This window comes from Sphaerodactylus townsendi, linkage group LG04 (genome assembly GCF_021028975.2).
Source record: "Sphaerodactylus townsendi isolate TG3544 linkage group LG04, MPM_Stown_v2.3, whole genome shotgun sequence".
Taxonomy (NCBI): domain Eukaryota; kingdom Metazoa; phylum Chordata; class Lepidosauria; order Squamata; family Sphaerodactylidae; genus Sphaerodactylus; species Sphaerodactylus townsendi.
The window spans coordinates 152,357,416-152,376,252 of NC_059428.1; the positions used below are offsets into that span (position 1 = coordinate 152,357,416).

At 49.4% G+C, this 18,837-nt stretch overlaps 1 protein-coding gene across 1 annotated transcript in view; it reads left to right on the forward strand.

Annotated features, from left to right (window-relative positions):
• Positions 1-18,837, forward strand: part of DNAAF8 (dynein axonemal assembly factor 8) — a 60,306-nt gene that overhangs the window by 18,213 nt on the left and 23,256 nt on the right. Inside the window, exons 12-18 of the mRNA XM_048494173.1 lie at positions 3,052-3,246; positions 8,283-8,438; positions 10,148-10,345; positions 12,089-12,205; positions 15,349-15,493; positions 16,190-16,499; positions 18,625-18,722. Coding sequence (XP_048350130.1) covers positions 3,052-3,246; positions 8,283-8,438; positions 10,148-10,345; positions 12,089-12,205; positions 15,349-15,493; positions 16,190-16,499; positions 18,625-18,722 — 1,219 coding nt within the window. The remainder of the gene's footprint in view (positions 1-3,051; positions 3,247-8,282; positions 8,439-10,147; positions 10,346-12,088; positions 12,206-15,348; positions 15,494-16,189; positions 16,500-18,624; positions 18,723-18,837) is intronic.

Here is an 18,837-nt window from a genome sequence, read left to right on the forward strand (position 1 = left end):
AGCAGAGGTCTCTGCGTACTGATCCATCCTGTTGAATGTCAGAAAGGCTGGAAACCTAGGCAGTAAGGCAAATCTTCCCTGGCAAAACCCATGGGGGGGGGGGGCAGGAACAGAGATAGACGTGCTTGTGACCTTGTTTGTCACCAGGGTAGCGGGGACTTCAAAAGCTCTTTCGCAGAAGAACAGCTGGGCATCCGTTTATGAGGATGTTGGTGTCCTGCATGAGCCAGTAAATAGGAGGCACCAGATAGGTTAGCAGACAGAGCGAGCCCCTAAAAGTCTGAATCCTAGGCAGCCATATGTATTCATTATTGCTTTAGTGAACTCATTTATTAGCCACCTTTCTGCCTTGTGAAACCAAGGCAGTTTACCGTCTAATATGTGCAGGGAATGGGGCAGGGAAAAGCGCAAATGCAGCTGGAGATGTTTGGAAAGCCTTTTGCTATGGCTAATCACCCGGCCGACCACATTCCCATTTAAAATGGACTAGTTTGTCCAGCTGCAGTGGAAACGTTCAAAACGTTTCCGGTCTCATGCTCGCTTCTCCCTCGCCTGCCTGCGCACACGTCCGTCTAGGAGCACAGCCCAAACCAACGGAGGTTGTTCCACGATACTGGAAGAAAGAGCTGCGCAAGATTCCTGCCTGGACCAAGAGGCCTTGGCCTCTACCTTTTCAAGGAGATACAAGTGTTTCCATAAGGCGGTGTGTGTGTGTGTGTGTGTGTGTGTGTGTGTGTGTGTGTGTGTGTGTGTGTGTGCGCGCGCGCAAATGCATGAAAAAATGTTGGTAAAGGCAGACCTATGAAATGGATATTCTGTGTAGTGGTCACATACAGCACTGTGCCCCCCCCCCCCCGCCCAGTTCTCAGGAGACCCTGATGGACTAGTCCCTGTTCTGAATTACAAGATGCTTGTTTTCTTCTTACACAACATGATGTTCCATCTGTGCAATCAGCGCTAATGTCTGCCATCCATAAATAATGCCAATAAAGCACATCTGCATCGTTTGTTTTACTTCTGCTCATCACAGGGGTGGGGGTAGGGGTAGGGAGTTATACCAGGCACCCTGAGCCTTCCCTCTTACCACTGTGTCTTCAGCAACCTCACCTGGTATTGCCCACGCAAGCAGACGTATAACTAACCGTAAAGATGAGAAACATGTCGATTTATAAACTAAAATTGAAAGCCAGCTGATTCCTGCATCTAGTTTTGGAGCTTTTCTGCGCCACCGTGGAATCGCAGCAAACATCCAAGAGCTCAAGGAAACAGGCTCCCAGGACAACACATCAAGCATTTTAATATGTGCTGTTCTATTTTGGCAGGGCTTCCAAGCCACTTATTTTGCAAAGGGGAGTTCCATTCCTTGCTGGGTTTGAAAATCTGCAATAGAGTGCAGGCCCGGGGATTCTGGTAGATTGGATCCCACCGATCTGTTCCAGTAACAGTGGCATTTTCTTCTGGTCCCATGGTCAGCGGAAGGATTCTTGCTTCCAAGGAAAGGGAACAGATCCGCATTATCCAACCCATTACCGTTCTGACAGAGTAATATTTTTCAGATCAGTGATTCTGAATGTTTAATATGCTGAAAACCATCTCCCTTACAGAATACAAATTCACAAGTGAGGAGTGTAAACTGGAAGACCGTTTGGGGCACTTGTGCTCACCTTTAGGAGCAGCAGTGGCGTAGTGGTTAAGAGCAGGTGCATTCTAATCTGGAGGAACCGGGTTTGATACTTCGCTCTGCCGCTTGAGCTGTGGAGGCTCATCTGGGGAATTCAGATTAGCCTGTGCACTCCAGCACATGCCAGCTGGGTGACCTTGGGCTTGTCACAGTTCTTCAGAGCTCTCTCAGCCCCACCTACCTCACAGGGTGTTTGTTGTGAGGGGGGAAGGGAAAAGAGCTTGTAAGCCCCTTTCAGTCTCCTACAGGAGAGAAAGGGGGGATATAAATCCAAACTCTTCTTCTTCTTTACACTGACGAATGGTGTATTTAATTTCAGTATTCCTCGCCAGTTGAATACTGGTGTGCCCCCCCCCCCTCCCCGCATCAACAAAGCAATTCTCTTCATGGCTCCAGGTTTTGTTTTACAACTTCACGTGGGACTTTAGATCCTCTCCCAGATGGCATTCTCATTATTTTAGCCTTCCCCAACAGACAGCTGACATTTTCAAAACGTCTTCATTGAGCGGCAGAATTTAGCTGCGTTTCATTGGAGAGATCGACACCATTGCCAGGCTTCCGGGGGTGAGAAGAACAAGGGAAGCAGGGAGGCTCTGTAGAGATCTGTCGCAGCCCAGTTCCCTGCGTTTGGGCAGCCTGACTCACATCATTTGTTTGCTAATGATGCAAATTGCATACAATAATTGTTTCAGTGTTTCTTCGTTCCTTTTTGTCCAGGGGCCAGATAGGCTAATCCACCCCACCCCCCACCACTCAATGCAAGATCAGCCTAAAGCATTCCTAATTATATATTTTTATGCCCGGGGGTGCATGAAGGCAGGGGCGTACTACCCACGGGGACAAATGGGGTCAAATATTTTAGGTAAACCAAACAAACTAGTGGTGAAGTTCTGTAACCAGAGATGCCAAGGTTGAAACCCAGCTGACCACAGAAACGTACAGCTAAATTTATGTGCTTAATCCTTAACGACAGGATTATTAGACATTGTATTGGACAAAAATGCCCTTCTCCCTTATTTTAAGAGTCGGCCTGGTATGGTGGTTAAGTGCGGTGGACTCTAATCTGGAGAACCAGTTTGATTCCCCACTCCTCCACATGAGAGGCAGACTCTAATTTGGTGAATCAGGTTTGTTTCCCCACTCCTCCGCAAGATGCCTGCTGGGTGACCTTGGCCAATCACGGTCCTCTCCGAACTCTCCCAGCCCCACCTACTCACAAGGTGTCTGCTGTGGGGAGAGGAAGGGGAAGGTGATTACACTTTGAGACTGCGTGGTAATGAAAAGTGGGGTATCAATCCAAACTCTTCTTCGTTTTCTTTGTAACACTGAATAGCACACATCACCTTGAGGTCTCGATTCTCTTTGAACAGGAATCCTCCTTCCTCGCGCCAGTCTGCCCGCTGCCTTTCGCCAAAGGCTCGAAAAGCAAATGGCTTTGTATGACAATTGGGTTGTCCAGCTGCGGACGGGTTTCCCCACATCACCCCCAGAGCTGCTCCTTCCCAGAAATTTCCTCGCCAGCTGCCAACATCTACCCTGCGGTTGTAACCTGGCTGCTCTTCCTGGTAAGTGTGAGGGCTGATGGGAAAATGTGAATGTGATCTTAACACTGCAGATGGATTTTGGAGCCGGGTTGGGGGTGTGTGGGGGGAGCAGCTCTACAGCTGGATGTATGGAATGTGGGCGATATCTATCAACACCATCTTGTTTTGGTGGCAGTGATGGCTTGAATTTGAGCGTGGGGGGACAGATTCCAGGGGGGGCATGCTGTTTTTGGCATCGCTCGAGAGCGTTGGACCTCTTCCCGCATCCCAAGCTCCGCCCTGTCCCAGAGGGCTTTTTAGTCTTCTCCAACTGCCTCTAAAGTCAGCAGGCAAAATCACCTTTTTCGTTTTCAAGTCACGTAAAAGAAGGCGGGGCAAGGGGAAGAGACAAGCTGAGGATAATTAAATGTGACGGGTTAGAATAGAGGGGAGGGTTCCTCCCCCCCCCCAATTTAATTTCAGGATCTGGTTCCTAATAAAAAATATGTAGCTGAGAGAGAATGGTGGCCTTTTTTTAATTGGCTTTCATTTCCAAGCGTCCATGAAGGCTTAATAAGCAAAAGATCAATGTAATAAATAGCTATTTCTGGCAGGAGAGAGTCATAAGCGGATCAATGGACACAGCCTTCGGTAATTATAAATGATGGCTTGGGTTCCCTCGCGTGGCTTGGTAGAATATAGTGGGGAGATACATGGACAGACAGGCACACAAACAGGCCGGCTTGGGCCAAACCACATGAGGGGCCAGGAGCTGCTGTGTCGAAATTCATGGGTTAGTTTTCCCATTTGAAAATGGCCCAGGTCTGCTTGGCCCGGTTGAAGCCACCATGTTGGTTAAGCTCATATCCGTAGCTTCATTCCAGGGTCTCCGCCTAGGCTGGTGCGGACCCAAGTGTTTTCAAAAAAGCAGGTGGGACTGGGTGGGGGTCTTGCCCAGCCCAGATTCTGATTACTGCTGGAGATCTGATTGGCTGGCAGATTTAGACCATATTGTTTTGGTGGCAGTGATGGCTTCATCCCCTCGCTCCCCTCTCCCATTGTGTTTTTAAATGACCCCTCTTCTCCCCTAAGCCTGAACTTTTCCACTCTCTCTGTGTGTAGCTGTTCCTCCTGTGGCGGCCATTTGTGATGACCTCCACCTCCCATGGCAGCCATTTTAAGCTGTTAACGCCGGGTATTTCGTTAGGCTTGCGTAGAATACAGGAAATATCTTTTGTCCCATCCATCTCTGCCATGCGTTGCTGAGTAGAAACTGTTTCCGCGTTCCCAGGCAGGAGAGCATTTTAAACATGGTGTGGTGGGTAAGAGCAGGTGGATTCTAATCTGGAGAACCGGGTTTGATTCCCCACTCCTCCACCTGAGTGGCGGAGGCTTACCTGGTGAACCAGATGTGTTTCCGCACTCCTATGTTCCTGCTGGGTGACCTTGGGCTAGTCACAGTTCTTCGGAACTCTCTCAGTCCCACCTGCCTCACTTTAAGGTGTCTGTTGTGGGGAGAGGAAGGGAAAAGAGCTGGTAAACCACCTTGAGTCTTCTTACAGGAGAGAAAGGCGGGGTATAAATTCAAAACTCTTCTTCTTGTTGTCCGACATTGTGAATGATGGATATCAGCAGGTGTAGCTTTGCAAGGCGGCCAAGGAGAAAACTTTGTGGGGGCCACCTTCTTTGCAGCCATATTTAACAGGCCGCTTTAGAGACTGCTTCAGACAAGAGCTTTCAATTAAGTAGTGCATTTTGCTGCCCTCACCAAAGATAGCAGCATGCGAAGGGGAGAAAAAACCCAACCACCTCTCTGCCTCATTTAAAGCGAAGACGGAAAGCAGCTGATGAGTTTGTGCCTATTAGCATGCATTACTGGGGGGGGGGGGGGGGGTGGAGCCTTGCCGAAAGCCATGCGCCGTCTCCCTATAACAGCATAATCACTTAGCATTGATTTCTAGCGGAGCTTATCGACCCCATTATCGTCACTAAAGGCAATGTACTGTGCAGCCACAGCGGAGAACATGAAGTTGACAAGGACCCTCCGTTCCCATACTCGCAATAGGAAACAACTTGGAGTTAAGGGTCTCACTTGGCTATGTGAACGCAGCCAGTGGTGGGATTCCGCCGGTTTGCGCCACTTCATAAGAACATAAGAACAAGCCAGCTGGATCAGACCAGAGTCCATCTAGTCCAGCTCTCTGCTACTCGCAGTGGCCCACCAAGTGCCTTTGGGAGCTCACATGCAGGATGTGAAAGCAATGGTCTTCTGTGGCTGTTGCTTCCGAGCACCTGGACTGTTAAGGCATTTGCAATCTCAGATCAAAGAGGATCGAGATTGGTAGCCATAAATCGACTTCTCCTCCATAAATCTATCCAAGCCCCTTTTAAAGCTATCCAGGTTAGTGGCCATCACCACCTCCTGTGGCAGCATATTCCAAATACCAATCACACGTTGCGTGAAGAAGTGTTTCCTTTTATTAGTCCTAATTCTTCCCCCCAGCAATTTCAATGCATGCCCCCTGGTTCTAGTATTGAAGACTTCGGCAGAACCGGTTGTTAAAATGGTGCTTGTAAACAACCACTTGTTCAATTATTTGAAACCTACCACCAGAACTGGCTGTGAAATTATTTGAATCCCACCACTGAATGCAGCCCTTTGAAAACGGGGAAGGGGCAGCCCGCGTGTCTCTCTGAGACACTTTTGATGAGCAGATTTCCATTGTTACGGGTGGGAGGGGGTGCCATGTGCGAGTACGGAGAGCTGTTTGATTGCAGAGACCACAGGAAGGGGTAGCCTGGGTCTTGGTGCTCGACATAACAATTCACGCCACTGCAAGTATCTTCCAAATTCTGACCTTTCGTAGCCCAGTATTATGATAGGAAGGCCTGCACCATACAAAGAGGAGTCCCCCCCGCCCTGCACCAGGGTGTCTCTCTGGGCCAAGAGGGTGGAATTCACCACTGTTGCTACAAGCCAGCAGCCTGAGCTCCAGACGGGGCAAGTACAAGTAGCGACAGGAACCAGCATGGTGTAGTGGTTAAGAGCAGGTGGATTCCAATCTGGAGAACTGGGTTTGATTCCCCACTCCTCCACCTGAGTGGCAGAGGCTTACCTGGTGAACCAGATGTGTTTCCGCACTCCTGCATTCCTGCTGGGTGACCTTGGGCTAGTCATAGTTCTCTCGGGACTCTCTCAGCCCCACCTCCCTCACAAGGTGTCTGTTGTGGGGAGAGGAGGGGAAAGGAGCTTGTAGGCCACCTTGAGTCTCCTTACAGGAGAGAAAGGAGAGGTATAAATCCAAACTTCTTCTTCTGTACCCCCCACTATTCCTTTGTGGGGGCAGGGCTATGGGCAGCTGCCCTTCTTGCCCATTGGCTAAGACTGAGGGAAGGAGGAAAAGTGTGAGCTGCATTATAGTGGCCTCTAGATAATGAGGTGCGCACACACACACTCACACACACACCCCAACATACACACAGCCCATAAGTAGGGGCAATAGCAGGGGTACCCTTTGCTTTTTCTCTTGCAGTGCAGCTATGTGGGAGAAAAGCACAGATTGCCTTTGGAGTAGAAGCCAAAGCTGCTCCCAGCTGCTGGTTGACTTCTGTGACCAGAACTGGAGAATCAAGGCCCTTTATTGGGACCAGAAAGGAATTTTACTGCAGGCCGGATTGGCCAGATATTCTGGAGGTTTCTCCCCATCCTCTGGGCATGGAGCAGGGGATGCTGGGGTGGGTGGGGTGATAGTCAATTTCCTGCTTTGTCCAGGGGGTTGGATTGCATGACACTGGAGGTCCCTTCCAACTCTGTGATCCTATGATCCACCTTGTCCCTGCCTGGGTTTTCTTTCTCAGACAATCTGGAGAACTGACTGTGGGAAACAGGCCTTAATTAATCATTTTAGGTATTTTAATTAGTCATTTTAGGTATTTTTCTCTCTCCTTCCCCATACCTCAGTCTTTGGGGGGTGGGGGGATGGAATTGGTGGATGTGCACCTGTCAGCATGCATCAACCCAACCCAATTTTATCCACGCCTTCAAGCAGCTCTGTCCCCTTGCCAGCTTAAGCAACCCCTTGGTGCCTATAAGCAATTAATTTCGGATCTGAAGGCAGGACGGTTTTTCCTCCCGCGTTAATCTCTCCACCCATCCATCAGGACTCTTGTGGCTTCAGCAGTAATCAGATCTTTACATCTCTCTAGTATTTGAATCCCTTCCCTTTCCTCATGACAACCCTGCAATGTAGATCATGCAGAGACATTGTATGTGACTGACCTAGGGTCATCCATAGAGCATCATTGTGCAGGTGAGGGTGGGGGTCTGGGATTCCCAGCCCGTGCCTGTCACTATTTACATTGCACCACCCTGCCTTCCTGGTATTTTCCTGCACTGCACTGGGCAGATGGAATATCCAGCTGTTGCAGATGGCAAATTGTCAATGGCTCAGTCAGGCCAATTTCCCCTCCCTCCTTTCCCTTTGATGGATTCTGTGCATCCCTGGCCTAGGAGATGACCTTGCTCATTGGGCCATTTTTGTAGAGCATTTTCTTTCCCCTGTCTTGTTTGAGCAGAGCCCCATCTCAGTGCTTTACAAATAGGCTCTCTACAAGAATAATTCTCTAGGAGTCCCCACCACACCTTCATGACCTACCTTTAGCTGCTTAAGGACAGGAGCAGCAGTGGTATAGTGGTCAAGAGCAGGTGTTCTCTAATCTGGAGGAACTGGGTTTGATTCCCCGCTCTGCCGCCTGAGCTGTGGAGGCTTATCTGGGGAATTCAAATTAGCCTGTACACTCCGACACATGCCAGCTGGGTGACCTTGGGCTAGTCACAGTTCTTTGGAGCTCTCTCAGCCCCACCCACCTCACAGGATGTTTGTCGTGAGGGGGAAGGGAAAGGAGTTTGTAAGCCCCTTTAGTTTCCTACAGGAGAGAAAGGGGGGATATAAATCCAACTCTTCTTCTTCTTAAATGAATCACTCCCCAGGGACTCTCCATAGTTTTTTGTTTCTGACTCCATTCTTTTGTGGTTCTGACTGAGCCATCCGAGTTGTTGTTTTGAATGTGTTTTGCAGGTATCCTGTTTGAGAAGTAAAGGAGAAAGCAAAGCTCCGTTCCGCGTGTTGGGACTACAGCAAGCCTGGCATAAGGGCTGCCTGGCTCTGCAGGCTCGTTTAACCCCAGTCTGTCAGTCAGATAGACAGAGCTCGGCCAGACTTCAGGAACACAACGTAAGTTGGGGCTATCACACTGTGTGTTGGTGTCCACGGCTGACAAACGGAGTGTCTTGATTCCACTTGACCAGAATCGAGAAGGGAGGTCCCGCAAGGTGCTCTGGATCTCGATGCCATTGACACATTCTAGGATGGATTAACCACCACCTTTCAGGGTTTTTTTAAGGTTTTGTTGTCGCAGGCAATAATGCCAGAATGGTGAACATTATATCATCAATGCACCAAAATATAGTCAAACCAGATGTTAGATAAAATAATGTTCTAGTATATTCCGTACAACCATCTTGGGTGAATGGTGTGCTGCTAGTGTTTTCCTCTTATTACAAAGGTGCCTTGAAGTTCCTTTCCAGCAGCACGGAATTCTGGTCCCTGGAGGTTTTTGTACAACTGACAGTCAACACCAGATCTGATGGGGTGTGTGTGTGTGTGTGTGTGTGTCGGGGAATCACACACAGATCTTTCCAAAATGTCAGTGGCGGCAAAGACAGAGCCAACAATCCAAGCATCTCCAGGGAATTTTTCAGCTGCTCGGATTTGATTTTTCTCTCCTCCTTAGTACTGACAACGGTGCCGCTTCTCTGCAATCTCCTTAATCAAAATGCCTTTAAAAATATCTGACATGTTTATCTCTGGAAGTATCCTCTGGGGAATCAGTGCCGACTGGTTTCCTTCCAATAGGAAGTCCAAGGTCCCTTGCAGGATGGCCAGCATTTCAAAAACCCGTTGTTGTTTTACCAGCTTAAACCTCTCTAGTTCGAAGGAGGCATATCCTCCTTTACATTTTAAGTTATTAATTCATTATTAACTCAAGGAAGCATGCACTGTCCCATTTTATCATCACTGTCACATATCCCCTCCATGGGGCCCAAGATGTTACAGTCCCAGCTCTTGGGGCTCAGACCACCTGAGCTGGGGAACCCTCCCATCCCAGAAGCTCACTTCTGACTCCTTGGAGCTTGTCCAAAGATGTCCCCCCATTATGTTGCCGCTAATTTATGGCAACCCCATAATGTTTTCAAAGCCACAGATGTTCGGAAGTGGTTTGCCGTTGCCCCCCTCTGCATAGCAACCCTGGACTCTCTTGGTAGTCTTCCATTCAAGTACTAACCAGGACCGACCCTGCTTAGCTTCTGAGATCTGACAAGGTCAGGCCGAATCCTATTCCTTGCCTGCACTAAAAGCTCCAAACACCTTTGTCTGGTGAGAAAGGTGCCCCAGCCCTTAGACAGCCACACTTTTTCTTCCAGCCAAAGGCACTTTTTAGGGGCCAGCTGGAAGAACTGCAGTTTGTTGACAGCAAATCTGGTTAATCCAGTGCGGCATGGCAGGTTAAGAGTGGCGGACTCTTAGCTGGTGAACCAGTTTGGTTTCCCTGCTCCTACACATGAAGCCTGCTGGGTGACCTTAGGCTAGTCTCAGTTCTCTCTGAACTCTGTCAGCCCCACCTACCTACCTCACAAGGGTTGTGGGGAGGAGAAGGGAAGGCGATCGGAAGCCCCTTTGGAGTTCCTTAAAGGCAGAGAAAAATAGGGTATAGAATCCAACTCTTCTTTTCTGCTTCTAAATGCTAAGGGGCCAGAATGCAGGAACTGGCGCCAAGCCAAACTGTGCACCAACAAATTTGCCTTTGTCCTTGCTTGCCATTTTCACTATTTTACAGGAGTTTGGTTCCTAAACATAGCTCTCACCCTGTGTCTTTTTGGCAGCCTGCGGAGGAATCCCTTCAGGAAACATCTCTGCTGTATCAGCAGACTTCCATGTTTCTCTCTCAGACGTCTCTCTGGGATGTTATTTGGTGGAAGGAAGAGCTGGCCCGTTGCCTGCAGGATCAGCCGTATCCCTTCCTCCCTGAGATTCCTGACATCCGGCTGAGTGACATTGCTGCTGTTGACTCTGATCCTCAGGTAATGCTTCCACGCTGTGGGATTTCTGGGCTTGGCCACCTGAGATTGGGATAGGTTTAACACTGCCAGCCAGTTAGCCAGAGATAAGCGAGTAAGAGATGGGACACTCTCTTTTTTCTGGTTATTCATCGGGGTCACTGGGGGAGTGGGGGAGTGGGGGAGGGGAGATAGCTGCGCAGGGGGTTGGACTAGATGACCCCGGGGAGTCCTTCCCGCTCTGTGCTTCTATGTCTGGCCAGGGCAAATACAGTGAATCCCATTCAGGCAAACTAGGATGTGAAGGATTACCTGTGAGCTGCATCCTGGATTTGCAAGCTAGTCATGGTAAAAAGAAACCAGAATTTCACACTGATTCTGAACCAAACCATACGATACCTTTTTCCCCATGAACCGAGTCATGAAGGGGAGGCATTGTTCCCAGGGAGGTTTCCCAGTGCAAACTGTCTGCAGGCCTTCTTTCCTGCTTACATTTGTCCTCCCTATATTTGAAATTATAATGTTCTGCATCTTGCAGTTCCTCCGCACGGCTTCAGATAATGTTTTGCTTCTGTCTCTGCGATATTGACTGAATCGGAAGAATGGCTCCAGGTTCCACTTTAATGATATTTTAAAAAATTAGTATTGTCTCTTTTCAGTCCCTGCTAATATATTTTTTTCTTTTTGGCAAGCCCTTCAAGGTACAAAAATCAATAAGGGCGTCTCTTGAAGCAAGCAAGCCAATGAATCTTAGCTGAGGCCTGGTTCCTTCATTGCATTTTGTTCTCAAGGAACTAAAGTTCTCAAGGAGCAAAAGGACAAGGACCTTGTTCTCAAGGTCTTAGGTTCTCTCTCAGGGTCTTGGGTCAGTGGTTTTTGGGATAGGCCTTTTCTGCACCAGGAAGCCACTGGCTGTCAGGATGGACAGTACGAAGGTGGGCAGGCCTATGGATGTGGCAGGAGATGGCCCAGACAGCTATTATTTCCTTGATATCCCACTATGCATCCTTTGAGCCAGCACAGGGTAGTGGGAGAGCCAGCTTGGTGTCTTGGTTAAGAGAAGGTGAGCTCTAATCTGGAGAATCGGGTTTGGTTCCCCGCTCCTCCACCTGAGTGGCAAACTCTTATCTGGTGAACCAGATTTGTTTCCCTGCTCTTACACATGTAGCCTGCTGGGTGACTTTGTGCTAGTCACAGTTCTTAGGAACTCTTGTCAGCCCACCTACCTCACAAAATGTCTGCTGTTGGGAGAGGGAGGGAAAGGAGTTTGTAAGCTGCCTTATGGATGAAGTAATTATCCCCTGAATGGTGAACCAAAATTTGTCATCTCACCTTGCATGTGGAGATGATCAATAAAAGGGACTGGGGTCTGTCTGTTGGTTTTTAACCAATCTGGGTTAACCAATCTTGGTGAAGGGTGGTGCGGCTTTTGTGCCTTTTGGGCTATGCCTTTTGTACATGTGGAACCCCATCAGAGTGGATAGGGTTAGGGAGTGCAGTCTGCTGGATTGGTCCTGCCCTGGGCTTGGCCCCAGCTATTGATTACAGCCACCCATGCCATCAGTTTGAGCTGGCTGCCCCTTGCGCCAGCCCAGTTGGCGCAGAAATGGCTGAGGAAAGGCGGTGTCAGTGACTAATGCCTGTAGCGTACCGTCGGTTCTTATGCTTCCCATCCTTGGCATTCGCTCTGGCTGTCTTTATTTTGTACCCTGACTTTGAAGAGCTGAGATAATTCGCATACAACAGCTCTTCTTTTGTGTGTTTCAGGTGGTGGAGGAAGCCTGTGCGGTGCCAGCTGGGTTTTATTGGCAGACGGTGGAGACGGATGAAAAATATTTCCCTGGCAGCAGTGACATGGGAGAGAGTGATGATGCAGATGCTGAGGTAAAATACACACAGCCCAAACTCCACGCCTACTTCGGAATGGTGTAGGAAGCTCCATCGGACAAGAAGTAAAGTTAGGCTTGGTCCAGACCATCTACCTTGCTCCATCATGCAGCCAAGGTGCGCCATAATGTGGATAAGGTGTCTCTTTCTGCCAGTTTGGGGCCATTCAAAGGTTACTGGTACATAGAAAACAGCTGCCTCATATCAAGTAAGTCCATGAAAACAGTAAAAGTCATGCCACGTGGCCTGGGCCGAATCCAGCATCCTTTTAAGCCTACATAGCCGCATTACCCGATGCTGTGCTTTGGGCGACCCCAGTTTGTGAGATAGCAACCAGGAGCAGGTCTTCTTGGTGGTGGCCCCAAAACTTGGGAACTTTGTCCCCAGGGAGACTCATCTGTTCCCTTCTCTTGCCATCTTCCTCCAGCGGGTGAAGCCTCTGTTCCATTCTGCATTCCCTCAGGATCCCTTCTTTCTGCCCAATGTTTTAATTTTTCATTTTATTATTGTTGTTATTTATCCAATGTACTTTAATAGTTCTTAAGACGTGATATTATTACGTATGTTTTTAATTGGTTAGCCGCCTTGGTGGCCCTGATGAGGTCAGAAAGGCAGGGTGTATGTTTTGTAAAGCAAATGAATAATCATCAGTGATAACCCTACTCGTAAATGTGTCCAGCTCCTCCTTTAAGCCTTCTGAGCCAGTCGCCACCTGCACGTCTTGTGGCAGTGAATTCCACAAGACAGCTACATGTTGTGTGAAAACATTACTTCCTGTTCTTCATCTTAACTCAGGAGTGATCTTAAGTTCTAGTATACTGTGAGAGGTGGAAAAGTTCATCTCTATCCACGTTTTTTGCACTGCATGTAGTTTCACGGGCCCTCATCACCTCAACCATCTGTCATTTTTCTAAGCGAAAAAAACCCAGATGCTTTCGGCTTGAATCACTTATTAAATATCATTGTGTGTTGTTACTACTGTTGCTTCCTGGGGTTGATTGGAAGGCTGTTTCCCAGCTGGCCTTCAAAGGAGTAACGTATGAGGAGGCCCTGTTAGTCTGATGGAACAGAATGAGTTTTATTTTTCTAGCCAAATGAGCCTTTTTATTACTTGGTTAGATTTTCAACTGTGTTTATTATAGTGGTGCTAACCTCAATATGCCTCTACAAGCACAAGTGCATTTGGCAACACTCCATTTCAAGTGCCCACTAACAGTGAACTCACTGGGCACTTATTGGCCTGACAACAGAGCTGGTTCTTGGGGGCAGGTCCAAGGGCAGAGAGGTATACCCAAGCTCTGAAACAGTTGCTCTGGCCATTGGGCAGCTGTTTTTTTTTTCCCCAGGCATGAAACATATGTAGTCCAATTCAAGCAAGGCATTCCTTTACAGCACAGTTTGCAAACCAGAGCATGAAGCATAGAGACTCTCTTCCTTCCCAGAGCTGTTGGGTCCATAGCCTCAACTAGCATCAGCAAGTGGGCTTGCTAGGATGGCAAAAAGACAACTTCTAGAGGAGGCTCCGATTGGCTAATAATTTGTCTCTGCAGTAGCTTTACTCAGCAAAATGGGTAGGGACAGGGTAAGTGGATGAGGTGGCTGGGGAGATACTGGACATAAATGGTAAGTGGTACAGGGACAGGGTAAGTGGATGAGGTGGCTGGGGAGATACTGGACATAAATGGGTGTTGTACACCACCTTAAGTACTTTGGGACTGACAGCTTAATTGCCAGACAGGGAGCTGAGTCAGGGAGGGATTGTGTCCCAGTTAGGTCCAGTGCTGGAATTCTTAGGTTCCCCTTTTGGCACCTCTATCCCACCAGATCTCCATCAGCTGGCCTGAGAAAGGCCTCCACTACCCAGCAGGCAGTGTTCACCTAGGGCCAGTGGCTTTCAACTTTCTCCACACCCTGACCCACATTTTCACGCCCCTCCCAGCCCACTACATCCCACCCCACCAGCACATCATAACTCTGTATTGTAAAGAGGGACAGACAGAGTTACGGGCGCAACAGTTCCAAAACGAGACAACCGAGAGAGCTGGGGACAAGGGACACAAGCCGTGTGGCAGGTGCCCTGTAACAAGGAGGAAGCCGTGGATCAAAACCATGGAGGAAACTTCTCCAGTTTCCTGGGAGGAATCTCCCCTTGCTGTCTTGCTAGTGTTCTCAGCCTGTGTGCAAAGAAAGGAAGCGGGAGGAACAGCACCCCCTGCTATGTGTGCACGTGCACTGGCAGCATTTCCCTTCGGGGGAGGGCGGTTTATAAGCCCAATAAATCAATCAATCAATCAATCAATCAATCAATCAATCAATCAATCAATCAATCAATCAATCAATCAATCAATCAATCAATCAATTTCCTTCCAGAGATTACAGTATACACGTCTATTGATCCTCCTAACTCAGCTGTCCAGCCTGTTGCGGATCACAAGCCTATACATATGGCGGTTGTGTAGGGACTTGTCATCCACCATGGCGTGAAGACCACTGGGCTGGGTGGACCAGTCATCAGTCTGACTTACTGTAAGGCGGTTTCATATCTGCACATTCAGTTATTGGCACGGACCTCCAGCCCCCTGTTCAGGGTAGGAAATTCACTTCACCACCACCACCATCACCACCCCCGAGGCCCCAGTGATGGCAAAAAAACCCTCCAGGATCCCTGGCCTGGAGGAAAATGCCTTCCTGACCCCAAAGCAGTGATCAGCATTCCCCTGGGTACCTAAGGAAGGTCTGTGAAAGCCAAACGCAGACTCGCCCCTTCCTGCCCTCCCTCTCATGATCTGCCTATGTTCCAGAAGGAGGGTCTTGCGGGCAGGTGGCCATCTAGCCTCTGCTTAAAAACCTTCAGAGAAGGAGAGGCCACGGCCTCCCCAGTTTGTTGTGAATTACATGTAAGCACCTGTGCCGATGCCTTTGGCGCCTCAGTCGTTGCTGGATGACTTGATGCATTCTTAAAAACAGTAGTTCACTCTCACATTCCGTTTCCTACCTTTTGAACAGTTTTGCAGATAAATCAATGAGCACTTCAAAGAGAGAGGATGGGAAAGTACCCTTAGCGGGAAGTGTCTCTCTCCTCAGCACTTGAACAGCCTCTGTTATTCTGGCTTCCCTCTCCCTCCCCCTCCCCCCCACAGGTTGCTATGGCGCTGCTGTTTGAAACCCTGCTCCGAAACCCCATGGCAGTCCACCACACGTTCCAGTTGATTTTGGCCTCTGGCTTGGATATCTGCGGACTCCGCCTGCTCTATGCCCCCTACGACATATTGCTGTCTAGCGCAGGTAACAGGCTGGCACGTGCCTCTGGGTACTGCGTCGCAGTAGTGCCAACCCTTCTCTTTCGAGCAGTAGATCTCTTGACCTCGGAACCCCCTTGTAATCTTCAAGTCTAGCTGGCTCATGAGGTGGGAATGACGCGGCACAGCCCAGAGGCAATAAAAGGCATTGTGCCTCCGTGTGTGTGAGTGTGTGGGGAATTCCAGCTTTTTAGGTTTCTGGACATTTTTTGCACAGTGAATAGAGAACTGGCATAATGGAGAGAAAAGTTCTGCTGTTTCTCTTTTGCTGTTGCATAGGTAAATGTGTGGAGAAGCCTGTCCCTCTCCCATGCCATAACAGTGAAGCAGAAGAAGAGTTTGGATTTATAACCCCACTTTCTCTCCTGCAAGGAGACTCAAAGGGGCTTACAATCTCCTTTCCCTTCCTCTCTCCACAATTACAAACACCCTGTGAGGTGGGTGTGGCTGTGAGAGCTCCAAAGAACTGTGACTAGCCCAAGGTCACCCAGTTGTGGTGGAGTGCACAAGCTAATCTGGCTCAAGTGGCTAAACGGGGAATCAAACCCAGTTCTCCAGATTAGAGTGCACCTGCTCTTAACTACTACACCGCACTGGCAGAGAGATGGGGACTGTCCCAAAAGCCGTAAAACCAGGGCCGTTCAATTGCGTCAACTTACCCGCTTTTGTTATTCTTCCACAGTCACACTGCCGCCTTCTTACATGCCAGAGAAAGAGCTTCCCGTGCTGGGTCTGAGCCTGAGAGGGCCCAACGCCCGCGCCGTCCTGCAAAACATCATGGGTCCTTCTGATCCCCGGCTGGCCAGTGTGACCGACAGCCACTCTATCAACGCCGCCTACTGCACAAGCCGAGCCCAGCCCCTCGCCTACCTGCCTCACACAGACAGCCGAGTGCATCGAGAGCTATGTGTCTGGTTCGGAGGGCGAGCATGCTGCGAAGAGAGGCTTCGCAGCGGGGCCTGTCCTCCTGCCTGCAAACGCAGCAAACCAAGGTGACCCCCCTCAGGAAGAGAGCAGCTGCAGTGTCAGACGAGAGCTGGGTTTGAATCCTGGCTCTGCTGTGGAAGCCTGTTGGCCAGACATTCCTTCCCAGTGTGGGGTAGGGGTTAAGAGCAGGTGGGTTCTAATCTGGAGAACCGGGTTTGATTCCCCACTCTCCACTTGAGTGGCAGAGGCTTATCTGGTGAACCAGTTGTGCTTCCGCACTCCTGCATTCTTGCTGGATGACCTTGGGCTAGTCACAGAACTCTCTGTGCCCCACCTGCCTCACTTTAAGGTGACTGTTGTGGGGAGAAGAAGGGAAAGGAGCTTGTAAGTCACCTTGAGTCTCCTCACAGAAGAGAAAAATGGGGTATGAATTCAAACTCTTCTTCTTCTGCCCTTGGAAGGATCGCCCAAAAGTTCAAAAACCAGCCGGGTGACAGAGCTAGCAGAAAAACTGAGCTATGTGCTGTTGTTGGAAAAGAGAGCCGTGGGGAACAGAGGAGGCACCGCGCGCTATCAGCAGTTGGGAGCCCCTCTGTATTTTCATGGGGAGAATATGGCATTGGTGCCACCCTTCAGGCACCCACTAGGCACAAGCATTCAGAAGGCCGGCACCCACATTTGTTGCAGAAAGAAGAGGAAAACCCTGTTCCCTATCCGGCTCCCAGGAAATCTTGCCGGCGCCTCCGTTCTACAAGCCTTTTCCCAGCACAGTGCCTGTGAATGATAAATGAATGAAATAAACGAGCAGGTGCGCACTGAACTCTCTCAGCCCCACCTACCTCACAAGGTGTCTGTTGTGGGGAAAGGAAGGGCAAGGAGATTGTAAGGCCCTTTGAGTCTCCTTACAGGAGAGAAGGGGGGGGGGATATAAATCCAAACTCTTCTTCTCCCTACCTACGTGTGGTTACGAAGGTAAAATGGAGGAGGATAGAACCATGGGTGCCTCCTGGAGCTGCTTGGAGGAAGGGCGGGATAAAACTACACTGAATCAATAAGGAAACAAAGGTGGAGGCAAAGGCCCAGACTGGCTTCTGAATGGGGCTTTCATGACCCACTCTGATGCACGGTTTGGTTCTGTCTGTCTGCTCAGTAGCTGATCAAAACATGTCAGTCTAAAGGATGACTCTGAAGGCTTTTAATCAAAGCGGCAGAGATGGAGAAGCAGTGTGAATAGGTACCATTTCTGCCTTGATCAGCTGCAATGTTCCCTGTGCACTATGGCCCTTTCATGTAATGTCAGCAAGTTGAAAGGGATCGGGTGGGGCGCGGTCCAAAACCTCTGCCTTGCTAACTTCTCGGCTCCTCTGTGAGGTTTTATCTGCTGCGGATACGTCCTACATCCTGCGGTTCTCTTCAAACATCTGCTTTATCTGAGTCGGTAATGCCGGCAGCGCCTTCTGCCTTTCCAAAGCCTAGATTGGCTCGAGATTCTGTGGAAAGCAGAGGATGGCGGGGGTGCGTTTTAATGAGCGAAGGGGGCACACGAGCGCGGGATGCTGTGGGCTACCAGGAGGCAGCTGGCAGGCCTCCCAAGCTTGCAAAGATTGCAGCTGTATTTCATTCAGTTTCCATGAATGTCATCTTGCCACTGAAACAATTCTGGAGCCTTCTCTGCTTTTAGAGCTGAATTGAGGGCGCTCACTGAATCTCTGTCCCAGCCTGGGAGACCTTGAGGTCTCTTGGGACTTAATGACACAAGGCAAAACAACAGTACACTGCACCAGTATATTGTGTTCTTCTCTAGCCCCCTGAGCATGCTTACCCATCAGTCCCAGTGGAGCGTTTCCCAATTCTTCCAGTGGCAGCCAGTGGGTAGAAACAAGGAAGGGGAAACGTGCAGGGTCAAAACACACGGTTAAGTCCGACGGGTGAACCTGTTCGCAGCAAAATTCAGGCTTGTGGCATCGCAGCGTGCCTGAGTCAAATACCGCAGCAGCTTAAAACGTTTGTCTTTCTCGGTGCTAGAGATAAGCAAGGTTTTCTGGTAGGGATGAAAGGGGTTTTGACTCTCAAAAGCTTAACTTTGTCGGTCTCCAATGGACTCGGCTCCAGCTCTTCCAGTGCAGACCAGTGTGGCTACCCTCAGAAACTTTCCAGAAGCCTTCATTCTTTTTCTTTTGGACTTCCTAGACCCTCCGACCTTCAAGAAGATACCGGCCAAGAAACAAGCAACTTAGAAGACGTGGTGCCGTGCACAGCTCCAGCAACCCTCGTCGCCACCACCAAAGGTTGTTCAAGTGAAGTAAATATTCTGCAAGGGGAAAAAAGGAGGTTCTTTCGCACCCACATGAGTTAGGATGTAGAAGGAGAGGTGGAGAAAGAGGTGTGATGTATCAGCGCTTC